At 42.6% G+C, this 13,479-nt stretch overlaps 1 protein-coding gene across 3 annotated transcripts in view; it reads right to left on the minus strand.

Annotated features, from left to right (window-relative positions):
• The window catches only part of efl1 (elongation factor like GTPase 1), a 77,487-nt gene that overhangs the window by 15,455 nt on the left and 48,553 nt on the right, over nt 1–13,479 (minus strand). For all 3 annotated transcript variants that reach the window (XM_070901989.1, XM_070901979.1, XM_070901968.1), the window contains 2 exons: nt 9,036–9,167; nt 5,447–5,594 (listed from right to left, as the gene is read on the minus strand). In XM_070901989.1, the coding sequence (XP_070758090.1) occupies nt 5,447–5,594; nt 9,036–9,167 (280 nt within the window). The remainder of the gene's footprint in view (nt 1–5,446; nt 5,595–9,035; nt 9,168–13,479) is intronic.

Below are 13,479 nucleotides of genomic sequence, written 5' to 3' on the forward strand. Positions count from 1 at the left end.
CAGATTTCTGGATGGACTCAATTAATAATCAATTGCACTACTGAGAACTGTTTATCACGACAGCCTCGGAATACTTGGCACCTGACCCAGTTCTGATGACAGAGAGAGAGATGGGGGGGTGGGGCATAATCCCCTCAGAGTGCTGGAGCTGTTTCGTGCTCACTCGAGTGGCTGAGCAGCACTGACCTCATTCTGACTGTGACGTACTGCAGGTCAGGGCTGCTTGCCAGCGATGTCACAAAGGGCTCAGACTGCCATCGGCCAGGCGACATGCCAACCAGTCACCTAACCAGCCAATGAGCCGGCCGACCAAGCTAGTCAGTCGGGCAGCCAATCAGCCAGTTTATGAGCCAGCCAGCTCGCCATGGCAATCTAGTGGGCCATCAAACGAGCTAATGATCTTGTCATCCAGCTAGCCATCCACCCAGCCAATCAGGAAGCCACCCCGTCAGCCAAATAGCCAGCCGGCAGGCCAGCCCCCGTCCTCCTTTGCCGTCTCTGTCCCGGGCTGTCTGGCTTGGCTCTAAACATAGCTGCAGCATTACACATGGCCTCCTTTCTTTAGCTCGAATCCCACAAATACAGTGCAACAGTATTTACTAACACTGACGTGACGGACAGAGGCCCTGCTTACACCAGGCGTTAACACGCGACCTGGGTGATCCGATCACAAGCGGACAGCTCTAATGCCAGGTGTGAATGCACCCAAGGAGGACGCATTGACATCCGATCGCTCGGACCGCATTTGGAGGTGGTCCAGGGCTGGAATACAGTCAGTGTATTTTTATCAAATGTTGGGCGTGTTAGGGGTATTTCAAGTAGTATTATCACACACACACACACGTGCCTGCACCCCATAGGTGTATGTGTGTGTGGAGATAGAGACTGAAACAGGAGGATGCTCATCAGACCAAGCCCTCACACAGCATATGAGATGCATCGCGTTTAGAAAACTGCTCTGAATCTCCTCTGTCTGACTTTGCTGCCTGTAATCATCTAGGTTAGGGTACGAGTACGAGGTATAAATAATAAATGGACTTTTTTGGTCTATTAAAGCTGGGGTAGGCAGTTTTGTTTTGGCAACATTGGGCGAAAAAAAAATCCATAATAAGCTTCCAGTATATTGTAATTCAAGATTTCAAGAAAATCTAGCCCCTGACGGGAGATTTCGGCCAATCACAGGTTGTGGTGGTTTACTGGAGCTTAGTTATAGTGGTTTTCGGTTCATTAAGAAGTCACGATTGAACCAGATGAGAGCATGTTTGGCAGGTGAGACTGTGGTCCCCCAGGGTCCGGGGACTGTCACAGTTGGGCCCAGCCAGAAATCTCAGACGAAGCTCCTTAGCCCCTCCCGCCTCTACCCCCTCCACTGCATCCTTTCATTATCTGCAGTAGAGCTCCTCCTGCGGCTCCTACCAAATGGCACAAGTGCGAACATAAGATGTGCCATTATCACTGGAGGTGACCAAGAAGCCAGTGAGCACTCATGCATGATAGTTCCTCTGCTGGGATGGGGGGGGGGGGACCTGCAAGGAGGACTTCCATCTCTGTGGCTCTCAGCAATAAGGCCTGTATGGCAGAGTGGCTAAATGGACGTCACCCCTGAGTAAATGTCATATTAGAGGCCACCTCTGAAAGCATGAGAGTGCAGGAGGGGAAAAAAAAAAAAAAGAGTCCCTGAGGTGATGAGACAAAAATTCAGCTCTCTAGCTTGAGTGCCAGGCACTAGGGTCTGGTGAAAACAAGGCACCACTCATCACTGTAGTAATGACGTCCATCAGATGAAGCATGGTGAGGCAGGATCTGGGAGACAGGCCAATGAGAGGAGCCAAATAGAGAGAGAGAGAGAGAGAGAGAGAGAGAGAGAGAGAGAGAGAGAGAGAGAGAGAGAGAGAGAGAGAGAGAAATCCTTGAGAAAAACCTGCTTCATTGAATCATTTGCTTTCAGTCAACGTGTCGCTCGGTGTCTCTGCTCATTTCCGGACCTGTTTCGGTTGAATCAGTCTCCACCGTCTCTTCGTTGCATCTATAAGTAGGTTTTGCGCGCTGATGATGTTGTGGCTACCAAAACTGGCAGTGGATGCCAGTCCATTTGCACATATTCGTATCAGAAATGTGTCAATTCTAAGAGCAAGTGATTTGCGGGACTTACTTGTTTTGTAATATTCCATCTTTTAAACTGATTAAAATACATTTGACCATTATAATTCAAATGAACTCCAACAACAGTACATATACATATAGTATAGTACTATTATTTGAACTCATCCACTTTATCTATTGGCTGATAGTACAGCCTCTGCATGCCTTAGCTACGCACGCCATATTTTGTTATTTCCACTCAGACATGTCATAATTTGGCTCTGCTGTGTGTGTGTGTGTGTGTGTGTGTGTGTGTGTGTGTGAGCTTCTTGAATACAAAAATTAGAATCATTTGAAACTAGGTTTTGGAAAGAGGAGAGTCTCATCGTTGCAAAGACAAAAGAACCATGTTAATGTCAAACAAGACTCCAAACCTACGGCCATGCTAGCAGCTCTGTGAGGCAACACGTAGGCATAGCTGTGCTTCAAGCTAAATACTGACAGCACGCTAACATGCTCACAATCTTAGTTTAGCATGTTAGCATGCCAACAGTTTCTAATTAGCACTAAACACAAAGTACAGCTGGGGCTGATGGGATAGTCCAGCAGGTATTTGGTCATAATTGGACCTGATGATAGGCCCTAGCCGAAAAGTCAGGGGTTATTACAATTCATCCTGAAGTGAACATGAGTGTAAATTCTATAGCCATCCATTTAATAGTTGGTGAGAAATCAGGCTGGTCTGGACCAGTGGTGGGCTGACTGACCAACACTGCCATCCATGGAGATCCACATCAATGGTGTGGCTAAAAATGTGCTGACAGTGTAAAGCTTTTTGAGTTTTGCCACTAAAGTCCTCAGCATGCTTTGGAGTATACTGTTGCCGTGGTGTCAGTGGGGTAGCCGTAGGCAACACCTGATGTAAAATTCATGCTGAATTAGGTAGCACCAGCTACCATTTGCACTGTCACCAGAGTTTGTCAACGCGATAGTGTCCCTGGTCCATATTCGCTTCAAGTCGCCGATTGCTGTGTACCAGTATGTTAGTATGTGGGCGTGCTCCGGCGGCTGGAGTGATCCCATCGACCTAGGGGTCTAGCTGATACTGAAGATGAAAACTGATGATGATGAGGCACAATCTGGAAGGTATGAGGAGCAATTTTTAAGCCTTCTGGAGAACATTGGAGATGCCAATATCGCTGGAAAGGGTATGTCGTGCTGATTCCAGCAGTGTGTGAAGCCTGGCGACTCTTGTAATGCAAAATGTACCAATTAGAGTTTAAGCGTAATGGATCAGATTACTATAGATGTTTAACCAGAGGGTTTGACAGCAACTGTGGTAATAGGAAATGTGAAATATTATCTAATGCCATCTTACCTGGTAGAGAAAAGAAACCCTACTCAGTCACTTGCCCAACTGCTGGAATATATATATACACACACAGGACTAGAAACATACAAAAATATACACTACTAACTATCTAATATAATGTGTGCCTGAGGAGCGGCTGCTCTGACTTTCCCATGAATTGACTGGTTTCTACCCCCCCCCCCCCCCCCCCGCTGAGATGGCAACAGCTGAGATGAATGAATACAGCTTCCCAGAGCAGCTGTCTTCATGAATAAATAGATGGTATCAATAAACGGATGAACACATGCTTTTCACAATGCCAACATCATATCGTTACACGCTGTATGGGATGTACAAAAGCCGATGATATAATGAGCTGGCAAGGCAATCTGTGGGATAATAAGGATTCTGGTAACCATTTCTAAAATGTGCTAACCTCAACTTCAAAAAGTCTTTAAAGAGAGTCACACTAGATACATAAAAGATGGGCCACAGTACTTTGATGGATTGCATAAATGACGGATGTGTTCTCTTTTAATCAATACTCTGGGTTTTACAATGCTAACATATGCAGAGGAGGTCTGGAAGAAGGTCAGGCTGAAGGGCGGGGGGGGGGGGGGGTCATTGATCTCTAACGGGAATGAACGCTGTCTGTTTCCACCCATCATTGCAACCAGCAGCCTTTTGGAATGTTAGCTGAGAGCAGAGCCGTGGTCTCTAATCTACCCACCTATGCATCACATACAGCAAAAGCCATCCAATGTACTTGCATGCTGTAATGGCATCTCTATATACAGTAGTAGTTTGTAGTTCTCTTATTTCTAAATGTATGCTACTTTCTACTCTTGAATGGGAGCACTGGTACTGTATAAATTCCCCCCAGGGATCAATAAAGTATTTCTGATTCTGATGTAGGGGAAAAAGTGTTTATACCTCTTACTCTTAAAGGAATATTTCAACATTTGGGAGATACGATTATTCACTTTCTTGCCAAGAGTTAGACGAGAGGGTCAACGCTGCTTTCATATCTTTCCGGTAAATACAAAGCAGCTGGTTAACTTAGCTTAGCACAAAGACTGGAAGCAAGGGAAACAGCTTGCCTGGTCCGTCTAAATGAACCAAAGTTCACCACCCAGCGCCTCTAAAGCTGTTTGTTGGATTCGTACAAAAGAATAAACTTTTCTTGTTAAACGAAAAAGATCGTACTCTTTAACTTAACAAAAAGGTCAATCTCTGTTGGGATCCTTTCCATAATGTTGTAAGAAACTCGGAATAACAATCTGAGCCTGCCACTGGCAAAAAAAAAAAAAAAAAAAAAGCACTTTTAGTGGAAGTACTTGACGGGCACAGTTGCCCCCAAGGAGGCTGAGGCGATCTACTGGACCAATTCCAAAACTTTTTGTACTTATTAGTAGTACCTATTTGTCTGAAAATATGTGAAAAAAGGGCCCAGGTTTAAAAATACCTGACTTATACTTCAAGGTTACAGGGAGGGCTGGCGTTATACAAAAGGGTCTCGAGGGAAGCTGCTCTGGAACAGCAAGAAACCGGTCTCTCAACTTAGCCTTAGCTGAATTTGTACCAGCAGCAGTCGATACGTAACAATAGCCACATAATGATGGTGGTGGTGGTGGTGGTGAAACTGGAAACAGATCAGCTTCTCTTTCTCTCTCTCTCTCAGATCTGAGTCACTCAGTGTATGAACACACTCTCTAGTCAACCTGCAAATACATGTACACAGGCACTACGCAGAAGGCCAGAACAGAGACAAACACAGAGACGCAATCAGTCTGACTTAGACCATATGGACAAGACATGGAAATGGAATACAAGGACAGCAGACACCACGTACGGAGCCCAGTAAAATAGGTGAGACTTTCTGTAAAAAAACAAAAGAAAGAACTAGATAGGACTCGCAGTGGTAAAGAGCATACAGGCAGAGGCGCAGGGAGACCTTCGGAGATTTCACACACACACACACACACACACACACACACACACACATACACTGACCGTTCTCGGAGGTCATCCAGGCAGCGTTGGAGGTGAACCTCACCAGCAGTGACCAGGACGTGTTCTCCCGTTTCCTGGATCAGAACCTCAGCGCAGGGATCTGCCTGGTTCAACAAACGCATCCCGTGCACCAGCTTTGGCATCTCACCTAACACACAAACGAGGTGGAAACACATTTATTGATTTGTCTGCATTGGCAGTTTATGTTGCGTAACACCTACAGTGTGAGGGGGAAAATGGTAGCCTCTGTACAGGTTTTTTTTTTTGTTTTTTTTAAGTGGGAAACTCTTAAAACTGACCTAATTATATAGGTGTTCATGAATATGTTTTTTTTTTTCATCATTGCTTCAAGGCAGAGTGACAGCAAATTCAATCCAACTGTAAATGTGCAAATGACGACCATCACAGACTGGGAGACCGTGGGCGTCTCCCCCCTGCAATTTTGGTTCATATATGCGCAAAAAGGGCCCAGTGAAGTTGGACATAGATTGGAGGGATTAATGAATACACTCAGCTCAGTCTCATCCCTGGTCTCATTGCTCTGAAACAGCCGAGCCAATCGCAGTGAAGGATGACATCAATGGCTCAACAAATGGAGAGACTCTTCCATTTGACCCCCAGTGCTGTTACCTGAAAGGTGCGGAGCTTCCGCCCGAGGCAGATGGTGTAAGACTTTAACAATTATTATGTGATGATAGAAATAAATGATTAAAAAAAAGAAAAAAAGGCCTATATGATTGCATCAACCTGACCTGAGAATTATGTTCCAATCCATCCAGTAGATGTTGAGATATTTCACATGATAAGTGACAACTTTGACCTGCTGGTGGCGCGAGATGAAAAGCCAGGGGATCACCAGAGTCGTTAGCATTCATTTTCTGGGCACCTCAAATTCCATGGCAATCCATCCAATAGCTGAGATATTTCAGTCTGGAGCAAATGGTTGACTGACGTGCAGCTAAGTGTAGCATGGCTAAAAATGGAAGTGCCTCAAATGGGTTTTGAGTTCAGTGCAGTAGGTAATAAATCACTTTGTATTCATTTACTGACTAGATAACTGATTATACGTTGGGACACTGATGAGTCAATAACCTGCAAAACACGATAATGACATAAAACCGACAACATATCTGCCCGATAGGCCGCAGTGTAAAAAAAACTAAAAAGAAAAGAAATGAAATGTAAACAGAGCTCAAACAGTAGTTACATTTCCATCTGAAGGGAGTCACAGCGGGGTGAGCACTGCTGCGGCTAATGAAATTAATAATGACTGAGAATGTTTTTTTGTAAGGCAAAGATCAAGCCCTGACAACAGTGAATGTTACTGTCAGTGTTCGGTGACCCACTCACAAAATCAATCTAACTCGTTTTCAAAGGATAGGGTTGCTGATATTCTATATTTATCCTTACTGTCAACAAATCCTAGGAACAGACCAAAACCAACAATGCATTGATCCTACTAACAGGTATTGTCTGTGCATCCAAAGCCTCATATACAGGGTCTATATTCCTCTGGGCCATAGAGCTTAAAACACACCACTGAGCCACACTGTTGCACTGGGTGATATGTTCCTGCATTACCATGAACACGCACACATTTGATGCAAATCCAGAGTTTGGAACTTTCTCTCCCGGCTATGAACCCAGGATCTCCTTGCATTTTATTACCACTGGAATTATGGCCCTGTGCCCCACTCTTTCTAAACGCCAGGCCTGTCGATCAGGAGCAGATTTAGTTTGTACCGATCTACGCTAAAATCGCTGTCAATCAGCCTTTTGTGTCTTATTGTTTAAAGACAATCAGTCATCATCGGATCATCATTATCGCTGGAGTCAGCCAACGTCCACGCTCACTGAGCTGCTAAGTGTACAGACCATGGACTGTATATAAAGATGGACGACATGACAGCTCGATCGCCGCCCTGGTAACTGAGGTCTAGCTGCAGTATAGTTCATAAGCCCCGCCCCATCCATGTTAGCGGATGGGACATGGGCCAAACTAAAAAAAAAAAAATCAAATACATTTTTCCCAAAGATGGTTTCTGTCATTTCAGGTCGTTTGTTTGAGTTCGTTTATCTGATACGTTTGGTTTTGATTAGTTAATTTCATGCTATAAAAACGGGGTGAAACGTCATGATTGACAATTGTGATTGACTGTGGTGTGCTCACGATTGGGTCTGGCAGGTACACGGGCGGGACCTCGATACCGCGGCTCCACTCCACCACCTCCACCCCCTCCACCCCCCCGAGCTGATACCACATCTGAACCATGGGAGCTAGAGTGAGAGAGTCCTGAACGCACAGCTTCAGATAACCTCTGTGACAGGTGTGTGTACATGTGTAGAAGTTCAACAAAAACACGTTTCCTGTCCATTTTTTGAATACATATACACACATATATATACATACATATACACACATATATACACATACATATACATACATATATACACATACATATACATACATATATATACATACATATATACACATATATATACATACATATACACACATATATACATACATATATACACACATATATACACACATATACACATATATACATACATATATACACATACATATACACATATACATATATACACATATATATACACATATACATATATACATATATACATATACATATATATACATATACATATATATACACACATATATACATATACATATATATACACACATATATACATATATACACACATATATATATACATATATACACACATATATATATACATATATACACACATATATATACATATATATATATATATATATATATATACAGTGCTTAACAAATTTATTAGACCACCACCCAGTGTAAGGTGTTTGCCACCGCTGCCCTAAATGAACAGTATTGCTGATGACCAAAATATTTGATGTTTCTGTAATGGTTAATCCACCAGTATGTGCAAACCAAGCTCTTTAATCAAAATGATATCTTTAATGCTAAAATATAATTATTGTTGTTATCCATGAATTCTCAAATTTACTGTTTTACAAAAAAAGCAGAAAAAAATAGTAAAGCACATTATTATTTTTTGATTGAGATGCCAGATTACAGTTATTTACTTGCACTCCTGAACAGAAACATTTGTTTTAGTGGTTGCAAGAATGCAAGCTGTTATCAGGGCCAAAGGAGGCCATACAAAATATTATGATTTTTGGTTAATATATGTGAATAAGGACTATTTAGTTGTTCCAGTTTGTTATTTGCCTAATAAATAACAATACAATGTTTAGCTTGAAACAAGTTTTTGACAGATTTCTAAAATATTTGTGTTTTCTCATTTTTATGACAGGTGGTCTAATAAATTTGTTAAGCACTGTATATATACACACATATATATACACATACATATATACATATATACACATATACACATATTTACATACATATATACACATATATACACATATATACATATACACAGACATATATACATATATATACATATACTGTATATATATGATATACTGTGAAAGGTATTCACCTCTTTAAAAATGTAATCGTGGTGCATACTATCTATAGATGTTCCTGATTTAATCAATTAGACCTACTTGGATGTTTGGGCTCTATTGCAACCCGTACGATGGGTGTGGCCTCAAAGTTCAGCGGGGTGAAGGGTGGGCAGGCGGGGGAGGTCGACAGGGTGGCCGACTTCAAGACACAATCCTCCAGACCTCCGATACCTGAAGGGAGAAGAACAACAACAGATAACAATCAACGACATTATAGCAGGAAGGAGCGAGTGACGGGAAAAGACCAAAAGAAATAAAAGAACATTAGAGTTAATTACTTTTTCGATCCGTCCACACACATTACAACAAAGGTGCATGGATCAAATGTTGTTTTCATTTGTCTGTCTACCAGCCCCGATGTCTCTCTTGCCATGGCATTCTCAGTCTAAAGTTACTGCTGTAAATGTATTTTTTCCCTTCTCCTCCTCTGGGACCATATCCTGATTATAGTGCCTTTTTTTGTGTTTTGGCTTGCTTTTACGCCAGAGCTGGAATTTTAAATAAAAGTAGCAAAATCAATCAACCAATCCATCAAACGGTTGAATGGAACTGCAGCAATGACTGGTGTGCTTCACTGACTAACTAGCAGGTAACGCAGCACTGATGATCCTCTGGGAAGAAATTATTCCCACTAATAAGATCCTTGTTACTAGGCAGTTCGATTTGCTGCTGGGTAAAAGCCATGCTGATTTTCAGGAACCTGCTGTGGGTGTTATGTGGGTAGGGTCACTTAAAAAACAAAAAAAACATTACGGCAAGATACGGACAGAGCTTGCTAGAACATCCTGAGATTTACTTGGAAAGAGAGCAATCAACAAGAGAGGGACTGAGGCTTCCGTTCACAGATCTTTCTCCAGCCTTTAACACCATCCAGCTCCACACGGGTGCAGATAAACTCCTCTCACATCTCAAGCTAAATCTGAATGTTGTAGGCAGAAAAGACCTCGTTTATTTAAAAGGTCGTTTCCACTGTTCTTTACACGGCTCTGTCCGCAAAGAGCAATGCAAATACACTCGCCGGTGTTTCAATTGTGTCACTCTCATGTAGTAAAATCCATCCTGATCAAGAGCACATTGGATGTAATACAAGAATGAGTCAAGACAAGATCCTAATTGGTGGTCTCAACTGGAGCTGTTCGAAGTGAGACGTGGTTTACCTGAGACTCGACTTGACTTTAGCCGGAAAGGCAAAAGTATCCGACTCATAAAAGCAGTAAAACTGAAGTCTGATTTCGAGGGATAGGTGTGACCTATCAAGATTTTATGTCTATATATATTACCAAATTGGTTCCCATAATTATGTTGTGGAGGCAAATGCAATAGCTACCTGGATTACGTTCAGAGGCAATGTTTTTTGAGTAAAGGTTTATAGAGTTTTGCAGGGATGACATATTTTTTGTAGGCCAACCCGGAAGTTAGCATCGCCCTCGTTCCCTCCACAAATAGCCAGTGGGATTGCTCCATAGGATTTTGGATTATTGCAGAAAATAAGTTCTGTGGCAAAACAAAGGTTTATGATACTTACACGTTTTGTTCAGCAAGATAATCTTCTCTAATGAACACCACTTTTATGATTTTTGAAACGTAAATGGAATCGCCAGAAGTAAAAAGCTAACGTTAGGTTATAAAGGAACTACACCACGGTCGCATTACTTCAACGTCACCACCACTAAGCTTCACTTTTAAGAGGATATAGATAGATATAGATATGGGCGGCATGGTGGCGCAGTAATTAGGGTGGTAAAGCTGGTTAGAGCGAGTTGGGGGTTCGATCCCCGGCTGCCCCCGTCATGTCGAAGTGTCCTTGAGCAAGACACTGAACCCTAAGTTGCTCCCGATGGAGACCAGCACCTTGCATGGCAGCTCGGTCGCCATTGGTGTGTGAATGTGTGAGTGAATGGGTGAATGAGACTTAGCTGTAAAGCGCTTTGGGAACCGTGAAGGTTGAAATGCGCTATATAAGTGAGATCATTTACCATTTACCATTTAGATATAGAGTATAAACACAACAAGGCTGTAAAGGAGGACTGGTGAGTAGATGACTTTCCGTGTTTGGCATGAAGACGTTTAATGTCCGCAACAACCTCTGCAGTCTCATTTAGCCGCTTGTTAGCAGCCGCCTTTTTTAAGACACGTAAAAGCTTCAAAATTCACAAGTGGGGGGTATCTACTGGCATTTTATGTCGTAGAACAAAACGTGGAAATCTCACACACACGCCGCCCCTTTAAATTTTTTAACGTAAAATATCACATTAAAAGTCTGATGATAAGTCTGTGACCAGTGAAATTTGAGGTGGGCGTGGGTTTGACCTTTCGTCTGGGGGTGGAACGGTCCTTTTTGGGACCATAGCCGGCTTGGACACACTGCCAGCAGAAGGTAAGATAAATTTCACTTTTTAACATGTTTAAATTTAAATAACTTTGTATAAATAATATCCGTGATGTGCATGAATATGTGAAGAACCATATTTGATTGAGTAAAGACACTTTTTGTCTTTATTTACACACTAAAATGGTAGTTTTTCATTCGTTGCCTCAGGGCAACATTGTGCAGTTAGACCACTTTTGTTTGAACAATAACATGCTCACGGATGGAGATGTGCAGGGATGCATAGTTATCACCATAATCAATTTTTTTGCTGTACTATCTACTATTACTCACAGGAAATGGATGCACGAACATTTTATGGGCGCAAGGAACACGACCGAGCAGTTAGGCTCATTCCTTCCGACAGTGAGGACAGTGAGGAAGAGTGGACCCCAGAATCAGGTTTGAGGGAGAGTTAGGAGATCAGTTCAGTCAGTAGAGTAACATACTGTATTGTATGTAATGAACATGTGTGTGCGTGTGTGTGTGTGTGCGCGCGTGCATCAGTGGGTGAAGAGAGGTATATGACCTATTCTAATTTTATGCTTCCTGATTTCTTTTGAAAACAGATGGCCTGTCTGATGACAATGAGTCTGTGGATGAAGAGGAAAATGAAGATGATGCATCAAAGGAAGATGTTCCACGCTTACCCCGGTGGAGATTACCCCACAGTGCCAACATCACTGATTACCCAGAATGGCAGGCCAGCCTTCCAAAATCAGACAATATCACTTCCCCCTACGAATACTTCAAGATGTTTTTTTCTGAAGACATTCTGGATGATCATCGTGACTGCCTGGCTGCTCTACAGAAGAGACTGCAGCAGCACTGGGATGAGAAAAGAGGAACAGATGATACGTTCAAGTCGTATATATCGCAGAAAGCTTGTGCAAAAGTGGCAAGAATATGGAGCATAAGAGAGGTCGTCCCAGTTCCACAATTGCTGGGGAGTATGAAGAAAAGAGGAGAGGAGGACCCACCACACCCATTCCAGTCCCTGATGTGCGTCTGGACGCCACAGCCCACTGGATGGTCATGGATGAAAAGAAGAGGGAGATGCAAGGTACCAGGATGCAAAGGTACACCTAAAGCCAAGTGCCAAAAATGTGACGTCCACCTCTGTTTCACATCCACCAGCAGCTGCTTCCTGAGGTTTCATACAGAATAATACAGACTGTGCTTTGTAAAAAAAAAAAAAAAAAGAGAAACACCGATTCAATCAGGACCCCACAGGAACACACATTCAGAAACACAAACACACACTGCAGCTAGCCTCTAACCCACTGATTGATAAACCATTTGTGGCTGATGTTTGTTGAAATAAAACTTCTTGAAATTATTGTTGTTGAAATAAAACTTCTTCTAATGTATTTATTGCTTGTTTGTTCCTCATTCCACTTATTATATAATATAGAAAACCTTGGCGTTTTAGTACCCTCATAGCATCTTGTTGCCCTGAGGCAACAAACCAAAATCTGGTGGGGGGGCTGGGGGCACATTTTATGATTGATATATTATCAGGGACCCCCAAGCTCCCAAAAACTAGGGTGAAATATTTTTTTCCTCCTAAAATAAAAATTCATGCCATAGAGGGTTAAGCTTGTGTTAACCACAGACCTTATTTCAGGCATCTAACCAAAAACCCATTGACTTCCAGACGAGGGAACCGGAAGTGACCCATACATTCAGCGCGGTTAGAGAACAGACGTTTCTCCTGACTTTGAAGGGTCTGCTCTTCCGCCTGCAGGCAATGAAGTAATCACTGGAGCTGTTGGCGATGTACATGAGGTCAGGCAGGAAAGCAGCAGGAAAGGCTATTCTTTCAGACTCAAGTAATAATGAAGTCCATGCCACTCTGCAGATCAAATGACATAATCAGTGTGGGAGGCTGACACTGTCACGCTCCTCTTTGTGCTCTACGGTTCATTAACAGAGCTGGAGTGCTGCTCAGCGCCGTTCTGTTGACAAATTTGGGGTACGGCAACAATGAATAATGAGACTCGTATGAGGAAAAGGAGCACAAGAGAGGACCAAGATTTCATAGGTAGCAGTAATTTTTTGCATATTCACTTCCACTACCCCAGCTGCTATACCTTGACTACTTTGTCTGCCTGT

This window comes from Enoplosus armatus, chromosome 1 (assembly GCF_043641665.1).
Source record: "Enoplosus armatus isolate fEnoArm2 chromosome 1, fEnoArm2.hap1, whole genome shotgun sequence".
NCBI classification, from domain to species: Eukaryota; Metazoa; Chordata; class Actinopteri; order Centrarchiformes; family Enoplosidae; genus Enoplosus; species Enoplosus armatus.